This window comes from Hippoglossus stenolepis, chromosome 13 (genome assembly GCF_022539355.2).
Source record: "Hippoglossus stenolepis isolate QCI-W04-F060 chromosome 13, HSTE1.2, whole genome shotgun sequence".
In the NCBI taxonomy this organism is placed as follows: domain Eukaryota; kingdom Metazoa; phylum Chordata; class Actinopteri; order Pleuronectiformes; family Pleuronectidae; genus Hippoglossus; species Hippoglossus stenolepis.
In genome coordinates, this window is record NC_061495.1 from 2,510,276 (window position 1) to 2,528,501 (window position 18,226).

The 18,226-nt window shown below is 45.8% G+C and overlaps 1 protein-coding gene across 4 annotated transcripts; it reads left to right on the forward strand.

The window, feature by feature from the left end:
- Nucleotides 1-606: 606 nt before the first annotated feature.
- On the forward strand, nt 607-15,606 carry rif1 (replication timing regulatory factor 1). 4 transcript variants are annotated; one of them, XM_047342629.1, is made up of 36 exons: nt 607-827; nt 1,176-1,209; nt 2,033-2,161; nt 2,244-2,322; nt 2,415-2,511; nt 2,625-2,755; nt 2,871-2,965; nt 3,109-3,298; nt 3,386-3,478; nt 3,603-3,741; nt 3,828-3,979; nt 4,084-4,198; nt 4,290-4,469; nt 4,891-5,001; nt 5,122-5,184; nt 5,802-5,905; nt 6,156-6,242; nt 6,330-6,403; nt 6,514-6,694; nt 6,816-6,923; nt 7,006-7,155; nt 7,662-7,761; nt 7,845-8,134; nt 8,291-8,493; nt 8,595-8,688; nt 8,778-8,894; nt 9,149-9,291; nt 9,383-9,472; nt 9,565-9,619; nt 9,704-13,009; nt 13,102-13,230; nt 13,316-13,402; nt 13,794-13,909; nt 14,010-14,160; nt 14,238-14,364; nt 14,542-15,606. In XM_047342629.1, the coding sequence occupies exons 3-36, from the start codon at nt 2,046-2,048 to the stop codon at nt 14,826-14,828; spliced, it is 7,560 nt and encodes a 2,519-aa protein (XP_047198585.1). In that variant the 5' UTR covers nt 607-827; nt 1,176-1,209; nt 2,033-2,045; the 3' UTR covers nt 14,829-15,606. The 4 variants fall into 4 exon arrangements, with proteins under 4 accessions (XP_047198585.1, XP_035030715.2, XP_035030717.2 ...); XM_035174824.2 differs by having other exon boundaries at nt 607-813; XM_035174826.2 differs by having other exon boundaries at nt 607-813; nt 4,293-4,469.
- Nucleotides 15,607-18,226: the final 2,620 nt, after the last annotated feature.

The window sequence follows — 18,226 nt, forward strand, 5'->3', positions numbered from 1 at the left end:
ACATAATCAACTTTAATTTGAGAAGTCAAGTTTATTTATACAGCACATTTAAAAACCACTGCAGTTGTGTTTGTTGCACAATGTTATTATGAAACCTATATATATACATATCTAGATTTTATGGAAAGTCAATTATCAATGTATATATATTATTTGAATAATACTTTACATATATAAGACATTATTCATACATATTTAGTATATTTATACTACACTTACATATGTAAACAGTGACATACATGCATATTGTACATTAAGTTTTATTATGACACTTTGCACATGGAAAACATTTATGTACTGTACACAGACTTAGTTTTGATTATATCTACAAAACAATACATCACAATTATGTAAACATATAATTATAATAGGAACATAAAGTTAATACTCAAGTGAAGTACAATTACCTCAAAATTGTACATGAAAGTATTTGCTGCTCTTGAACATTTGCAGTTTACAGTACACGCTGTCAGTGGAGTCTCTGGTTTAAATACTCTGGTTTAAATTGATTATTAAATCGATTATTGATTTCGTTATTGATTTGTTCTGCTGCTGTCCTTATAAGGCGAAGTGGGCGGGCCGGGATGTGACGTGTGGCGGGTCAAAGGTAATTTCGTACGTCGGCGTGGTGGTTTGGCGCCAGCGGGTTTCGCGGGACCACAGAACGAGAAGCAGAGAAAAGAGAGAGAGGAGGAGGAAAAGCTGACGACTAGAACCCGGAGAGAGGAGCCGACAGCCGGGGGAACCTGCGGCTGCGAGTCGGTGTCTCTGGAGCTTCTCCCCTGGATCCCCGCGGAGTCCTGTCCCTGAAAGGTTGGCGCACAAACGTGTGTGGTAGTTAGCATGGTGATGGGTTGTGTGGAGGTTAGCTTGTGCTAGCTTGTGTTAGCAGCCTCACTAGCCTCATTATTCCACCTGTTTGTGCGAGTGCAAACTTTACAAGCTAACGCTGCTAACTAACATGAAGCTAGTTACCGTTAGCTCGTTGTACAGATGAGACGCATTGACCCACATCAGCTGCTCCACTTACATGACAGTGTGTGTGTTTGTGTTGCCTGTTTGTCTGTGTGTGTTGAAAACTTTGTTGTGACTTTGTTTATGCTTCCTGTGTGTGTGATGGCCTGTGATAACATCAAACAGACACACAACTAACTGTAACCTGCTTGTTTTTGCAGATCTGGAACCAGTGGACACTTAAATCTCACTCAGGTATGAAACATGCATCTGTTTCTGTCTCTCAATGCAAGTAGATGTGTTTACATGAGCCATAAACACACTGGAGAACAGATTGTACAAATAAAACTGAAATTGAATATAAGACAGGAGGCAAAAGTTGCTGCAGCGCGCAGGATATGTAAGCATAAGTATTTTTGGAAAAGGAAGAACAAAGAATCTCCACTTCCTCCAGTTGCCCAGAAATTTAAAATGTGAAGGACAAAGATCCACATCCCGAACATCTGGACTGAGCCTGGAATGAGTCAGGGGAGGGAAGAGGTCCTGGGACACCTGATGGTCGAGCACAGAGAACTCAGTGACTACTTGGTTTAATAAGAAGAGTTGGTCAGAGAGTGCATAACAAGTCCTTATCTCGCCCTTTACAGAAAGTGTGGGGGGGAGTTCCTGGATCTGCCTGTTAATCCAGATTCGCTCCAAAATCGAATGGGTTCTTCCTGGGGTCAAGCCCCGCCCCTCCACCGTATTTCATAAAATCATATTAGTAGATTCATTAGTAGGTTCCTTCAACATTAATTTATGTCTTCAAATATCTACCGTTAGGTCTATAACTTTTATATTTAATCAGTTTAACATTTAGTTATTGTAAAAAGCAAATATGTTTCAATAATTAATTGTTGCACGTTAATCAGCATATTTCAGCCACATTCTTTTCCCTCCTGTCATTTTTTTGTCCTGTTCTGTCTTTCATCCTCACTCAAACGTCTCTTCTCTCTTTGACGTGCAGACACGAGGAGCTCAGGAGGAAACTCTTTCTTTACCTTTCTGCATCTCATGCTTGACATATTTCTTTTTAAAGGCCTTGAGTAATAATGATGGCGACGGCGGGGCCTCCGAGCAGCTCCAGCCTCCTCCCTCTGCTGGAGTCTCTGGAGGACAGCTCTGCTGGACAGTCCGAGCACACAGACGCCTACCTCACCATCGCCAAGTAAGTCTCTATGAGTTGGACACGTCCACAGGACACGGCCTCGGCTGCAACATGAAAATAACTCGTCTTTGTCCTTCTGCAGTCGCCTCAGCGGAGAAGAAGCTCGCCAGTTTCTTCCTGCAGTTGAAAAGCACTTTTCTCGTCTGGGTAAAACCATCTTGGTGAGTCTCATTAACACGTCATGTTAAAACCAGAGGAATCTGTAAACCTGGTTCTGAAGCTCAACATCTAACAATCTCCACGTTAATTCCAGAACCACATCACCAGCCCGAACGCGGAGCTGAGCCAAGCCGCCCTGCAGGCGTTGGGGTTTTGCGTGTACCATTCTCAAGTAGTCTCCGGCGTGCCTGGTACGTTCTATTCCATATTTTATACTTCCTCATTATTATAGACCCGCTGGGATTATATTTTTTATAGGCATTATGTCATTGCTCATGGCGCTGCTCTCCTCTTTGTTTCCCAGAAGACTTTGCAGCAGAAATACTGTCAGCACTTTGCTCCCTGGTGGTGAAGTCGACGGACAAGAACACGTGCACCAGAGCATTATGGGTCCTCTCCAAACAGAGCTTTCCTCCAGATGTGGTTTCCAAAAAAGTGAGCTATTTAAATCCAGGAAAATAAAGCTGCAAACAGAGCAGAGGTGCAGGTTTTCTTTTTATTTGTGGATGAAACGTGTCCACACTGATCCACGATGGTTCTTGTTTCTCAGGTGCCGTCTATACTGGGAACGCTGGAGAGTGTGTGGAGCAGAGACGACATCCAGTCTGTGGTAATGGAGCATGAAGCCTTGAACGTTATCATCAGGTAAGAATGGGTCACAATTATGAATTACAGGCTCCTCGAACGTGATGGAACTTGTTTGTCTTGTCACAGTTTCCTCTGGGACGTGACCGTTATGTACTTTTACCATAAAGTCCATTGATATTGACTGATTGTGGTTATTGAAGGTTGCTGGAGCAGGTTCCAGCTCCGATGGGCGATGGAGCAGTGCGGTGGGCGAAGCTGGTCATTCCTCTGGTCGTCCACTCCGCCTCCAAGGTGCGTCTACGGGCCGCGGCCGCCATGGAGATGGGGATGCCCCTGCTGCTGGAGAAACAGACGGAGGTGGCCGCTATCATCGAACCAATGATGTCAACGGTGAGTAAACTGAGAGCGGCAACAATGAGCTGAAAGCATTCGGCTCCATCATTTGAGAAAAAACTTAAACTGCGTCTGTCTTCACAGAAACTGATCCCAGAGCTGCAGAAGCTTTTCATGTCTAAGAATGAAACGAACGTCCTGAAGCTCTGGCCTTTGTTTGTGAAGCTGCTCGGGAAGGTGAAGTGTGAATTCTGTGGTTCTGCTCATTCTGCCTCACACACATTGATTTGTTAACAAACTCAACGTCTCCTGTAGAAGATTTAATCACATCAGACTGATTTTAAATGATTCTGTCGTGCAGATGCTGCACAGAGGAGGTCCCTTCATCAACTCTCTGCTGCATCTGGAGGAGCTTGGATTCCGCAGCTCCTCCCCCACCATCAAGAAGATCGCCTTCATCGCCTGGAAAAGCCTCATAGACAACTTCTCCCTCAATCCAGGTGAGAACTTCTCTCATGTCATCAATTCATACATGGAGCTGGAGATAAAGACCAAAGTTTTAATTTCACTCCTGCTCTTCCTGAAGACATCCTGTGCAGTGCCAAACGTATCAAGCTCCTGATGCAGCCGCTCGCGTCCATCCACGTCAGGACAGAAGCTCTGCTGCTCACCAAGGTGGAGGTGTGGTGGTACCTGGTGGTGCAGCTGGGACCCAACCTGGCCCCGAACTTTGATCAGGTCAGAATTTCCCTCTGAGTTCTTGTTGAAACTCCCACAATTCTGAGCAGGAGGCTGAAAATAACACATCTAAACTGAAACGCTCACTGGTGACCTCCCTGCAGGTTTCTGTGCCTTTGCTCCAGTGCACCATCGGATGTGACGGCTCCTCCGTCCCAGCCACTCCCTCTAGATCCGTCACTCAAAATGGTGCCGCTACACCTGGAACACCCAAAACCAGTACGTCAATCCACCCGTCTCCCTCCACCCAGGCTGCTCCATGTGATGGAACATTGTGTATTTTATTATATTCTTCTCCCCCTCTCGACAGCAGCTACCCCGGGCTTCAACAGTCCAGCCAACACGCCTCGAATGAGCCTGAACTCCACCGTCCAGGTCCCCTCCTCCTTCCCCTCCATCCAGCTGCTCGGCCTGGAGATGCTGCTCCACTATTTTCTGGGACCGGAGACTGTTGCCACGGCGGCGAAAAGAAAACTCACCCTGAGTCTCGGTGAGTGTCCGAGCAACTCGTGGTGCATCCGAGTCCTCAGCTGCTTCTCAGGAATGCACTGAAGTCCAGAGGTTTTCCTGAGGGGCTGTACGTGAGAACACAAATGTCCAAGTCAGTTGCTCCCGACATTTTCTGGAACTTGTTCTGCCTCCACCTAATAAAATGTTACAGCAAGTAATATAATTATCATTATTATCTCCTGCTGCGTTCTTCATATGTGAAAGATTTTCTAGAGGTCATGTCATCAAATGTTTTGTTTTATCAACAGACTACAAACCTCAAATTATATTTACTATCATGGAAAAATGCCAGTTCAGTCATTTGCACTCTGGGTGTGTGTGTTTGTTGAGTAGATGAATAAACTCTATAAACGATAACTTCTATCATCACGTTTCTAATCTTCATCATCTTTTCTCTGCAGAGCCCCTGAACCACGCACTCGTCTCCGGCTCCTCCTCCTTCACCAAACACGCTGCTGTTCTCATCTCAACCCTCAGAGATGGATTCATAAGCGTCGGCAAAGACGCTCCAGGTAAACGTTGCACTTGTGGAGTGAATTTCACTGCCGACCAGTTTTTTTCAGTGTTGATGTGTAGTTTCCACTGTTTCTTTATGAAGATGTGGTTTAAGTTTCTTCTCTTCTCGCCTGCAGATGCTCTTTTGAACGTTTTATGGACGAATCTTGTGCGTTTTGTCAACATGACCATAGAGTCCGGTAAGTGAATGAAATGCAAGTTAATGATGCTCTAATTTGATCTGCAAACAGTCGTATGTATTCTGCTCCTCAGTCCTGCAGCTAAACTTGTACAATTATTCAAAGAGAATTATGGAAAATTGAGCTTCAGACTGAAGATTTGAATAGAACATTTCTAGATCATGTATTTATCTTTTTACACGTCCTTTTATCAACACACAATACTTTGTTTGTCTGCAGAACTGTTCAGATGAAGTATGATTACTTTCATATAAAGACAGGATGTGTTAAGTCAGTGTTTCCTCTGCTGTGGCTGCTGCTCAGCTGGGTGGGCTCCTAAAGCTGTGGGTCCCACCTCGCAGCGCCACAGAGAGCAATCTGATTGGGTCTGGGCTCTGTCAATCGGGAGCAGGACCGGCGAGACCTCGTCCTCGTCCCCTGCCCGACCCACTCTCACTTTCATCAGTTTAAGTCTGAGCGTCCGGGCCCTCGTGGTCCGGGACGTCTGTGAAGAGAAAAATCCACTGAGGGGTTCGTCCCCAATGATGACCCTCTTCTCTCAAATCAGACTCTCTCTAAAGTATTTTAAAGAATCTGTCCTCGTCTGCATGGATCTGAATCTGCTGTGTGGTTGTTAGGAGGCAGTAAGAAGGACCGTCAGGGCTCTGAAGTTCTCACCCTGATGCTTCAGGCTCTGCAGAGCATCGTCACCTCAGAGAATCTGCCTGCGCACAAAGTCCTGGTAAGATCAAACTGTGCCTCGTCTGTTTTTAATGTAATAACAGAATTCAATTCATATATTTATTCATTAAACTCACCTCATACAAACTTCATATTCTGTTATATACAGTTATAAATGTTCCTACTTGGCATTTTGAACATTTTACGATCAATAAGCATTTAATCAAATCTATTAAATTAATAAAGTAATTGTCCTGTTGAAGTTTCCTGAGTTGATCGTGTCCCTGTTGTCTCCTGATCTTTCTGCTCAGGTTCTGCTGGAGGCCACAGTGAAGGGAGTTCCTCAGAGAGTTCTTGGCTCCGCCTCTTACCAAGTCGGCAAGATGGACGTGCTAAATGTGAGTTAAATGTCTTTCTTGGTCCATAACGTCATTGAGGTGTTTGTCACAGATGAAGAGTAAACGGTTTTTGTTTCCTCTCCTCAGGGAACACCAGCTCTTTATCTCATCCTGCTCCTCTACAACAGCAGCATGCTCTCAGCCTACATCGAGGACGAGAGGTACGTCCTGTTCATTCCTCAAGTTAATATCAGTTTCATCTGAGCTCGTGTCTGTAGTTTAGCTGTGTGTTAAATATCTAGCTCTTTGCCTGATGTCCTTCCATCTCCAGATTCTTTCAGTGCCTTCAGACTCTGGTGGGCTGCGGCCTGTCGGGCCACACCTCCCCCCTGGCGTTTGCCGAGGCGGTGCTCGGGGCCATCGGAGGCAGCGCCAGGTCTCTGCAGAGCAAGGAGCAGCTGTGGAGGATGTGGAGCGTGATGGTCGGTCCGCTCACAGACACCATCACACAGGTGAGCAGGAAAAACAAGAAATACAACCAGGAGCTCTTTTCTTATTGGAATAAATACAGAACGTGGGGCTGTGATCTCAGGAGAAATCTCTCTCAGTGGATGTTGATAATTGTTTTTTCAGTCTAACGAAGTGAACCAAGGTGACGCTCTGGAGCACAACTTCAGCGCCATGCACTCTGCGCTGCTCTTCCCCGTCACACACCTCCTACGTGGATCCCCACTGCAGCAGGTCTGTCCAACAGGAGCTGTAACTCTTTTTGAAAAACTGACCAGGGGGAACAGCTCGATTCTGATCTGTTTGCTTTGTGCAGGCGTCCCAGAAGTCGATGTTGTCCACGTGGTCCAAACTGTACAAGGTGTTCGCCCGCTGCTCGTCACTGGTGGTCACGGCCGAGGAGAACGTCTGCTGCGAGGAGCTCTGTGCGAAGATGACGGCTTCGATCGACAGAGACGCCCTGACGGTGAGTGGAGAGGAAGCTGTCGGCACGATATGTAAACATCAATTTATCAAGATTTATTTCTGCATAGAAACTCTAATGTACCTGAGAAATGTCATTTATTTCAGGATTCACTTTTACATTTGAAATGATTCATCCTCACTAACAAATTTGCTAAATAATGCCTGAAAATTAGGGTTTTTATTCCTCAATTTAAGTTAAATCTGCTTTAATGTGTGTTGGCTGTTGACCTGTTTTCAGTTTTCAACCTTTATCCAAGGATCTCAGGCTACGCAAATGTTCATTAATCTAGAAATTTATCTGGAGCAATGAACGGCCTTAAGAACAAGATCTTACAGTCGAGCCTTTAACAAACAGGGAGCCAGTGTAAAGAGGCTAAAACTGAGTTATAAGACGAGCAGTTTAGTCTTATTTTTCCCGCTTTAACCAAAAAGAAAAGTGTTTTGCATTTGTTTGAATGTGTTTTTGAAGCGACCCTTGTTTAACATATTTATTTTCTGCTCCTCCAGGTCCCTTCAACTTTAAATGCAGTTTCCAGCCTCCTCCAGGTGATGGTGGAGTGTGTGGACTTCTCTCCCTACTCTCCTCAGTTCCAGCAGAAGCTAAAGTGTAAGAGAAGTTAAACTCATCTTATTTCAGATGTTTAATTGATTTAAATGGAGGATTCACCGTCTCCCTCTCGTTTCCTCCAGCTCCTCACACTCCTGTGAACTGGATGAGAAAGAGGAGCAAGGCTCTGGGGAACTTGTCCACGTTTCAGTCCCTGCTGGTCCAGTGTCTGGAGGTTTATCTCCAGGCCCCCGACGCGTCGTCTGAGGCCACAGGAGTCTCGCTGGTCTCCATCATGTCGGCTCTCTTCACCAATCTCGTCCTCGCCAACGTCGTCCAGGAGGCGCTCGCTTCTCTGGTTCAACCTCTCTCACTCCTCTACAAACACGCAGCCAGCGAGCCGCCCGAGTTCACATCGCTGCTCCTGACAAAGGTGCTTTGCTTTTATCGAACTGAATTTGACGTCACAAACACAAATCGGATTAGTTTCCATTCAGTAAATTCACATCCAGAAGAAATAACCCATCATTGTCAGGTTTCATCTTTGTTGTTCTTTTGCCGTTTACGTTTTCTCTTTCCCCTCCTGCAGCTGGAGAAGCTCCTTGGTGACGTCCTGGGCTGCGTTCAGAGCCGCTCTTCTTTGGCCTTCAACGACGAGCTGCTGGCTCTGCTCTCTCCTCTGCTGTGTGTGTTGTTTCCACTCAAGAACAAGCAGCTTCGCACGTCGGTCACCCAGTTCTGGAACGCCACCTTCGCCAACTCGGTCAGCCTCACTTACCCCGAAGAGATCAGGTAAAAATAATCCTCAGGTTGTTGTATTTTGCCTCGGAGTGTTTCCTCTCACCTCAGTGGTTACTGACATGTGACTTCATCGCTGGTTCTTCTCTACTCAGACCGATCCTGAGCCAAGTGAAGCAGAAGATCCCGATCATTCTTCCCGGCTTTGAGGTCGTCACCGTCTCCGGAGACCTCAGTGGCCAATATTCCGTGAGTCGCCACGAATGACCTCGTCACAAGTTACCGCCCCCTCAGTGCTCATTGTTTATCGTGTCTTGTCTGATTGTGCTTCTCTTCAGAGTGAGAGTTCCCAGTTGGAGACCAAGCTCAGCGGGATTCCCGTTTCGTCGGTGGGAAAGAGGGACTCGCTGCTGGGGAAGGACAAGAGCTCCACCAAGACGTCCAAGCCAGTTTCTGTGAGTCTGAACTCCAAGTAACTCTACTGCTGAACGTTGCAGTGGCCGAACTGAATATCAGTCCTGACACTCTGCATCAAGTACAGCCAGAGATTCATGTGCATGATATCACTGAACTCTGCAATAAGAAAACAAGAAAAAGCTGCTATATAATCTAATGAGGCTTGTTTTGTATTTTGTATCCCCCCCTTTGTGTTTAATTGCTCTCCACTCGACCGTTGCACAACTGGTTTCCATCGTGTTCCCCTGTGCAGACAAAGCTGGATTTTGGCTCGCCCAAGCCCCCCCGCAGAGAGGTCTTGGAGGAAGAGGCCTCCATTGACTTTGTCTTCATTCCTCCTGAGACGAAGGAGAGAGTTCTGACCGAGCACCAGAAGGAGGTGAAGAGGACTAAAAGGTCAGATTTGTGCTCTTTTCTGTTCGTCTTAATAAAAAGTTATTGAAGTGCCCATGTTGTCAGATTTGTGACGTTGTCCTTGATGTCTCAGGGCTGATATCCCGGCCATGTACAACAACCTCGACGCTTCTCTGGATACAACAGTTTTCACTCAGTACACTCAGAGCCAAGAGGACTCCTCGTAAGTTTTGAGCATCTGCTTCTAGAATCCAGATTAATCCCTGATCCCTCGTAAAAACACAATATTCAAATAATAAACCATTTTCCTCACAGGGAGAAACTGCAAACGGAACAAACTGACAAGGTCACCAAAGAGGCCCCTGACAAGGTAACGGCTTCCAGTAATTCATTCATTCTGATTTCTTCATTTACTTATTGACAGATTAAGTAACTTGACTTTGTTTTCTTCCAGGTTCCACAGGAAGATGATGCTGAAATTCCAGCAAGAGAGAGTGGAGACTGTTCCAGCCCGAAAGAAACAGAAAAAGAGACGGAGAAGCATGAAGAAATGATCCCTGAGCCAGCAGATGTTTCCATGGAGGAAGATGCCAAGAGTGATACAGCAGAAGACATGGACATGCAGTCTAAAGAAGGCTCAAGTCCTAACATCTCTAGCTCCTCAGATCTGGTCTCGGGGACTCCTCAGAAACCCAACAGTCGCCGTCAGTCCTTTATCACTCTGGAGAAGTATGCTGAGGGAAAACCTGCCAGCCCCAGCAGCACATTCACAGGTCGCCTCGGAAAGTCCTCCAGTAGCCAAGAACGCTCCAAAACCAGCAAGGCATCTCCTTCTCAGGCCTCCCAGAGTCCAGACTCTCTGGATTCCCAAACCCCTGGGAAAATGGACTCGCAGAATCCTGTTAACGATGCCACAGAGTCCCCTCGACGACCTAAAGACTCTGGGATTAAGAGTGAGCCTGTCCGGCTGACTGAGAGACTGCCCAGTGACACGACAGAGGACGAAGACGTTATCCCAGACACCCAAACTGACGCAGAGGATATGCAGCCGTCGAGTCAGGAAGAGGAATTGAACGATTCTCAGGCCTCTATGTCGCAGGCTTCTCAAGGTGAAACCAGACGCTCTGGGCGCCGCAAAGTCAAACCTGTGCTGTCCGGAGAGGACCCCGAAGCCCAGGGAGAAAAGTCCTTGACTAAAAGGAGACGTTCTGGGGAGAAGCCCAACAATGATTCTCCAGACTCGACACAAAGCAGAGTAACCAGGAGAAGTCAGCAGCTTTCTGAGGAAGCCAGTAGCAAAGAGAGATTACGAACGAGGGCTCAGAGGGACAAGAGCGAGACGAGCCAAACCGACTCTCAGGGTAGAGCCCAGAAGAAGATCAAGCTGCAGAGCAACTCAGATGAGTCCCTCGATAATCCTGAACCCAGGAGAGGAAGACCAAGAAGCACCAGAGAGCAGGAGTCCAGCCAAACTGTTCTGCAGTCCGACAGTGAAAGCCAGACACAGAAAAAGCGCGGCCGCCCTAAAAAAGTATCATCAGAGATTAACAAGGAGGTGGCTGTGAAGACAAAGATGAGGGATTCACATGAGAAAGAACAGTCGAGCCAAACTGACACACAGGTTGTAGAACAGAAGGAAAAGGATGATGATGAAGTAATGAACGACTCTCAGCTGACCACTCCTTCTCCTCACACTGGTGCTAGATCCCAGGACTCTGAGGTTGGAGAACAAACTGAACAGGCAGACCATGAACTAATGAACGACTCTCAGATAATCAGCTCTTCCCCTCAAACTGGTACCAGATCCCAGGACTCTGAGGTTGTAGAACAGAAGGAGGATCACGAACTAAAGAGCGACTCTCAGATGATTACTCCTTCTCCTCAAACTGATACCAGGTCCCAAGAGTTTGAACTTGTAGAACAAACCAAACAAGATGATCATGAACTAAAGAGCGACTCCCAGATGATCAGCTCTTCCCCTCAAACTGGTACCAGATCCCAAGAGTTTGAACTTGTAGAACAAACTGAAAAAGATGCCGTTAAGCCAAAAGATTCTCAAATCCTAACCTCTTCTCAACCTGATGGCCAATCCCTGGAATCTGAGCTTGTAGAAGAGACCAAAAAGGAAGAGTGTTCGATATCCGTCTCAACCAACGAGGCCCAAGACGGAACCGACACGACAAACGAGTTGGAGAACGAATCGGAGGTCAAAGGCAAACCCAAGACCAGCGATGGCGTCGATGATGACCTTAGTCAAGAGGACTCTGAAGTGATCACACCTGTATCTTCTGAAAGCCAGTCTCGGCGTAGATCCGGAAGAAGCAAGGCTCCAGCAGAGTCCGAAGACAAAAGCGACAGTCAGCCTTCATCAGGAAGAGGGAGAAGGTCTACCTCAAAGACATCAGCTGTCGGTCAGGCAGAGGCCAGCATTGGTGGTAGAACCAGAAGAAGCAAATCAACTCCTGGCTCCACCCCGGAGAGTTCTCAGTCGTTAGAAGTTCCTGGATCATCGGAGTCCTCCCAAGGCAGGGGCAGGTACTCCAAACGGAAGTCTTCCCAGGCGTTGGTTCCCAGTTTGGAGTCTTCAGAGTCTGAAAGCTCACAGGCCAAAGAAATTTCTGTTATGCCCAAAAAGAGAGGGAGGAAACCGAAAGTTTCACTTCCCAGTCCTCTCGCCGCTGATTGTAAAATAGATGGAATTGATAACGATGTAGCGAAGGATGTTGTTGATGATTCTCAAGAAGAAGATACGCAGATCACAGAAGTCACAGCTGAAACCGTTTTAGATGAATCACAGAAAAGCCCAAATGTTCCAGATTCTGAATCATTCCAGGATGAAGCTGAACCGGAGGAGCAACCTAACCGAGAATCACCGATGGAGGAAGAGGCTGATGCTGTCGTGGCCTCAGAACCTGTCGTTCCAGAGAAAACTGAGATCGACGACAAAGAGGGAAGTGAAGTGTCCCCCGGCAAGAAAGAGCAAAGAGACTCTCCAACAAAAACTGATGAAACTTCTTCTCAAGAGAATGACACTGAGGATGTAGAAGTGCCTGAACCAGTTGGGAGCAGTAATGAGCAGATAGAGGAAACTGTGCCTCCTGCTGTGGAAACACTGGTGTCTCTGGATGAGACGACGGAGGAACCTCAGGTCTCAGAGTCTCCGGAGGAACCTCAGGTCTCAGAGTCTCCGGAGGAACCTCAGGTCTCAGAGTCTCCGGAGGACCAAGCTGAAGACGTTTCTGAAACTGGGGACAGTGATAAAGAAAATGAAAACGCTGATTCAGACCAAGAACATCCAGTTGTCCCAGTGGAAGCTGCACCTCAGGATGAAAACCAGGTTGAGATTCTGAATGTCACAGATGAGCCTTCGAAGGAGGAGGAGCCATCGGAGCAGCCCACAGAGCTCAGCTCGGAGGAAGACGCCGCACCTCCACCGGAGAATGATGAAGACGACAACCAGATGATGGATGAAGAGGAAACTCAGGCGGACGACGCTGAGAACGATGTCTTCGTTAATTTGAATGCGGCTCCGACTGATCTGTGCGACGCTCCAGCGGATTGTTCTGGTAAAGATGATTTTCAGGATTCTCCCGTGAGGCACAAGGAGCTGGAGGCTGTCATGGGCTTAGATGTTGGCCAGAGCCCCAGCGGTGGCAAGACCAGAGGAACCTGGTCTCCCTCGGCCTCCCCCTCCACCAGCATCCTGAAGAAGGGCCAGAAAAGACCACTGGAGGATGAGACCCCCTCGCCTCTCGTCAAAGTAAGAGCCAGAGCAGAAATCTGTCAATTTGTGGACTTTTATTTGTCGATGTGGATAAAAGTAACTTTACTTTTTCTGCTTTAACTTCCCAGTCCAGACGTGTGTCTTTTGCCAATCCGATCCAGAGGCAGGAAATGGCCGACGACATTGATCGTCGCAGCCCCGCCATCAGAACCAGTTCTCCCAGAAGATCCAAAGTCAGCGGCATCCCTCTGCCCAAGGTACGAATGAGCCCAGTACTGTAGTTTAATTACTGTGTTTCCTGAATCCCCCACACTCATGACTCTTGTCTGCTCTTTATTCCAGTATGTCACGACTCCGACAAAGGGCTTGTTGATCCTGAGCCCCAGGAATCTGCGCAGTCCAGGTTCCAAGAGCTCCAAGAAATGCCTGGTGTGTAAAAACATGACTAATCAACTTTCATTAGTCGTTTTCAAGCAGTCGCTGGTCGTCAAGTCGAGCTCAGTGACGACCAATCGAGAAGAGAACGTCCAGGCAAATGCAAAGAGTTTAATAAAATGGGTTCAGCATCATTTCGTAAAGACGTAATTGAAGCAACGTTTTTAAAGTAAAACGTCGTAGAGTGGACGTAGCTTAAAATCCTCGATGCATCTGGAGAATCCGATGATCTGTGGTTGCGTCATTGTGAGAAACGTCCTTCATGTAGTCAAATGTCTTCTGTAATGTAAACGTATTGATTAATGCCACTTTAAATTAGTTTTAAAGTTTCACAGCTGGTGGTTATTAGTCCTAATGGTTCATTAATTCATATTCTTCTTTCTAGATTTCTGAAATGAACCAAGAGCCCCGTCCTGTCCCCAGAGACTGTATCTATCCGGCGCTGGTCGGCTGCTCTGCACCTGTGGAAGCTGTGCTGCCTCAGATCTCCTCCACCTTGTGGTGAGTGAAGAACACGTTCAGTGAAAGAATTATTATTATTATTATTAATTATTCTAATGTTCCTGAATGAAAATGAGTTCTTTTAAATTGTCCTGACCAGGTCTCGGGGCTTCGGGCAGCTCGTTCGAGCCAGAAACATCAAAACGGTCGGCGACCTCAGCGCTTTAACGCCCCACGAGATCAAGACTCTGCCCATTCGCTCGCCGAAGATCTCCAACGTCAAGAAGGCACTTAAGTTTTACGAACAGCAGGTAGGTCAGGGGACAGAGGACGGATGTCTGATAACACAGATATAACATCGTGTGACACCTGAGCTGTTGTCTTCCAGCGTAAAGGTCGAGGTGGCGACGAGTTGAAGAGTCTAGATGAACTGGAGTTGATGACGTCTCAACTGGAGGAGACCAGTGCTCCTCAAAACCAGGAGGACGAGGACAAGACCTCAGGCGAGACTCTCGGTGTGTAAAACTTAGTTTATATAGTTTTTATTTACCGTCACAAGGTTCCTCAGGCAGGTTAACTGTTGTTTGCAGAGGTGAAGAAAATTACCCCAATATCATAATGCACTTATCAGACGTGTAAATGTACAACTTGTCCTTTTAAGTACATCAACAATAAAATATTTGTATTTGCAGCAATGGAGCTGGTGGACGAACCCGTTCCTGCAGATGAGAGGTCGCTCCAGGACGTCTCCGAGGATCAAACCCCCGACACGCCGACAGGAGGAGAAGACGAAGGACCGCTTCACGATGACGGGCTCCTGTCGGACGTGGACGCCCTCACCTGCAGGATGACGCCACTTGAACTCAGTCGCTGCTCGCCGCTGCAGCTCGTCCACATGCACGATCAGCTGGGCGGCCTGATGAGCCGCGTGGTCGGCGAGCTGCAGACGCGCCTCTGCCAGACTGACGGCAAAACATGAAGCGACCCCTGGTGGTCAGACTGCTGCACGGGGGGGCGTGAAGAGGCACATGAAGTAGATGGGACGTATTCTTTTATCCAGGCTTTGTGTTGAATCAGCTGATTTTACCTGTGGAATCCAGTTTTCCTCGGCCTTTTCTCACCTCTTTGCCTTTTTTTTTTTTCTTTGAGAAAGGTCTTTTTTAAAAATGAATTTTAGCAGCACATCACTTTTTATCTCTGTAGCTCGAGCTGTTGGGTAGTTGATACGATTTTAATAAACACTCGGAGGGAAGCACGGTCACACTTTGTAAAGCTGTGACTAAAGATGTATTATTAGCTGTAGTGGGGACGGGAGTGTTTTCCCTCGGTAGACTCTGTAATGAGGCGCTGGTGCAGTATTAATTAAATATACCCTGAAACATGTTTGTACAGATGAGGTCACTTCCTCCTGAGCCGGTTTTTCAGGCCGTTTACAACTCATCAGTGCTCTTGTACATTATTGTAGCTTCCTGGTTTCTTTTCTGTCGTCTCACACAAACGTCTTATCTCATTTTTAATGTAAAGAAACGAACATTAGAACTGTGTGCACTTCTTTATCTGTGACTTTTAAATACTTTAAATAAAAAAACTGACGAGGACTTTTAAAAGAAACGTTTTAAAAGTAAAGCTTTTTTTTTTTTTTTATTTAACGCGAGAAAGAAGCAGGTAAGTTTTGGGAGGAACGTTTTAAAACATTTGGATGGACACTAATGTTTAGTTTTATCAATTTTGAATAAAAGGGAAGATGATCTTGCAAAGACGTGTGCTGTGTTTGTGGTGTTTTATAGTTTTTAATGCTCAAAGTTGTTTATGGTATTTTTATCAGACACAGGTTTTATAAAAACAATCTTAAAGAGAAGCTGTAGATCGGCTGAAAGACAGAAGAAGTATCAGTGAAAGAATCTGGCATAAATGTAAAATCAGTATTTTGATTTCGTTCATTGTCTAATCGTTTCAGGAGCAGAACATCAAATTCAATTTCATATTTTTTCAGGTTTCTGTTGATGAAGGGAAGTTGTGTCCTTTTAATATTTAACTTGCTCCTTGGAGGACGAATGAGTGTAACTAGTTTTTTAGGATTTTACTTTTATCGTCTAAACCTGGAATTTCCAAACGTTTCAGCCCTGCTCTTCCAAAACAACTGTGCTAGAATCCTGTAACCCCCAATATGTCTGAGGGGGTTGATGAATACAAAGGATATTTATGTCAAGTTAAATTTAATTTGTATAAACCATATTCATGAATCACAATTGGCCTTGTAGGACTTAACAAGGTGCAACAATGAGAGAAACTCTTTAACGGAAGAAAACACACAATGTGAGGATTCCTCTCCCAGGACGAACAGAAAGTGTAATAGATGCTGCGCGTTGGCAAAATTACAATATTTAAAACTCAAGAAAAGACGATGTTTAACATAAGTGTGACCTTTGACCTCCCTCTCTCCCCCTGACCTCGCTGTGAGGTCTCCACAGCAGCATCACTCCAGCTGCTCTGCTTCCTGTGAGGAACTTGGCTAAAAGCCCGACATGTGAATGAAATACAGGGATGTTGATATAATACAAAATGACAGAAGGTGCCGTCGCCTGCTCTCAGCCGGTTCCTCCTGGACAGCGTGGCCTGATGAGCCGGCCTCCCTTTGGCTCAGGGTGCCGAGTAATTACCTGATTATTCCCGCAGAGCGCTGCCAGAGGCTGCGTTGCATTTCCACGCTTTATTGAGACAAGTTGGGAGTCGACGTGCAAACGTAGCAGATTGTTGTCCAGGCTCAGCTGGACGGAGAGAAGCAGCTCGGACAGACGCCTCCACTGCAGGAGAGCGTCCACACAGCTGAGGACAGGAGACGTCACCGAGGTAAGACACACAACACGGATCAGGCTGAACACACACAACACGGATCAGGCCGAACACACACAACATGCAACATGAGGAGAAGCAGCGTCTGTGCCGGAGACACTGATCATGATGATTATAGAAAAATAAACATTGATTATGGATCAGGATGAATATCTTAATATCTTGAGATCTTGAGATGCACCATTACTTTTCCAAACAGTCACATATTTCATGGATAAATCAGGAAATGAGTTATATTGAATGTTTATTATTGTAAATTCACACTATTTAAAAATCGCTCTGTTACCTTGTTGATTAGTGATCTTTGTCTATTTGGGGATAAACATGTTTCTAATTGAAATAAACAAACTGTAAACAAGTGAAATATCATTTTAAATCTCCCACTTGTTATATAGTTCACTTGTAAATAGGAGAATTATACAGTTTCTTTAAAAAGTGCAGTCATCAGTTTCATCAGAGCTTAATTCCAGAACGACACCAGATTCTTTGGGTTTTTTTGAAGGTTTATCAGGTGTTTGCATGTTGCTGTGAATCCTCTGAGGGTTTTGTCATTGTTAAAAAATGAAGCATGTCCATTTACATCCTGGTATTTTCCAACTGCTGCAAAAATATAAAATGTGTAACTTCTATATTTTAAAGGTCCAGTGTCAGGATTTAATGGCATAAATGGAATATTCACATTATAAATGTTTAATATAAAAGTAAAATCACCTGATGGAGTGATTGTGTTTCTGTTACGTTAGATTGAGCCTTTTTAAATCTGCACTGGGAGACAAATTTCTTCACTCCTTCAGTTGATTGCAATCTGCACCCTCACCACTAGATGTCACTGTATCCTCCACACTGGCCCTTTAACATGTGGTTGCTGCAGGAATAGAGGAGATGCTGACTCAGCTGGTTCTGGGATGGAGTGCCTTGCTCAGTGGCCTCCAGCCGGCTGCTTCCTTTGCCACAACCAGTAAGTGCAAACACCGAACGTGGAACGGGTTCTGTTTCAGTTCCTGCATCTAATTTGAGTGTTTCAAACAAAGATAAACTGGTTTGGATTCAGACATTTCTCAGCTTGTTCCAGAAATGTGATGAGGTCAGCGAGTGTGTGTTTGTGTGTTTCTGTGTTTGTGTGTGTGATATTGTCTTCTTCATGTTGTGTGTGTGATAAGGTCGAACACAAAGTTTCACACGTGTTCCGTCTGTAGAGTTTCCATCCGGCAGGTGGTCGGCTCGGAAATGTGATGTCTTCCTCCCTCCTCCTCCGCCCATGATTCCTCCAATCAAATGGAAAGCAGAGATAATGGTGATGAGCTCACGCACACACACACTCACACACACACACACATACACACACGCACACTCAATCTAAACATGTCTTTATCTCTGCAGTATGATATAACCGAACATATCACAGGACCTAGAGGTGAAAAGGTGCGACCTTTTTAAATTGTTTAATTTTAGTTTAATTTTAAATTGTGAAATTTGGGAAATCGAGAGCTCTGTCATTCTCATTCTTCGTATAATGAAATAATG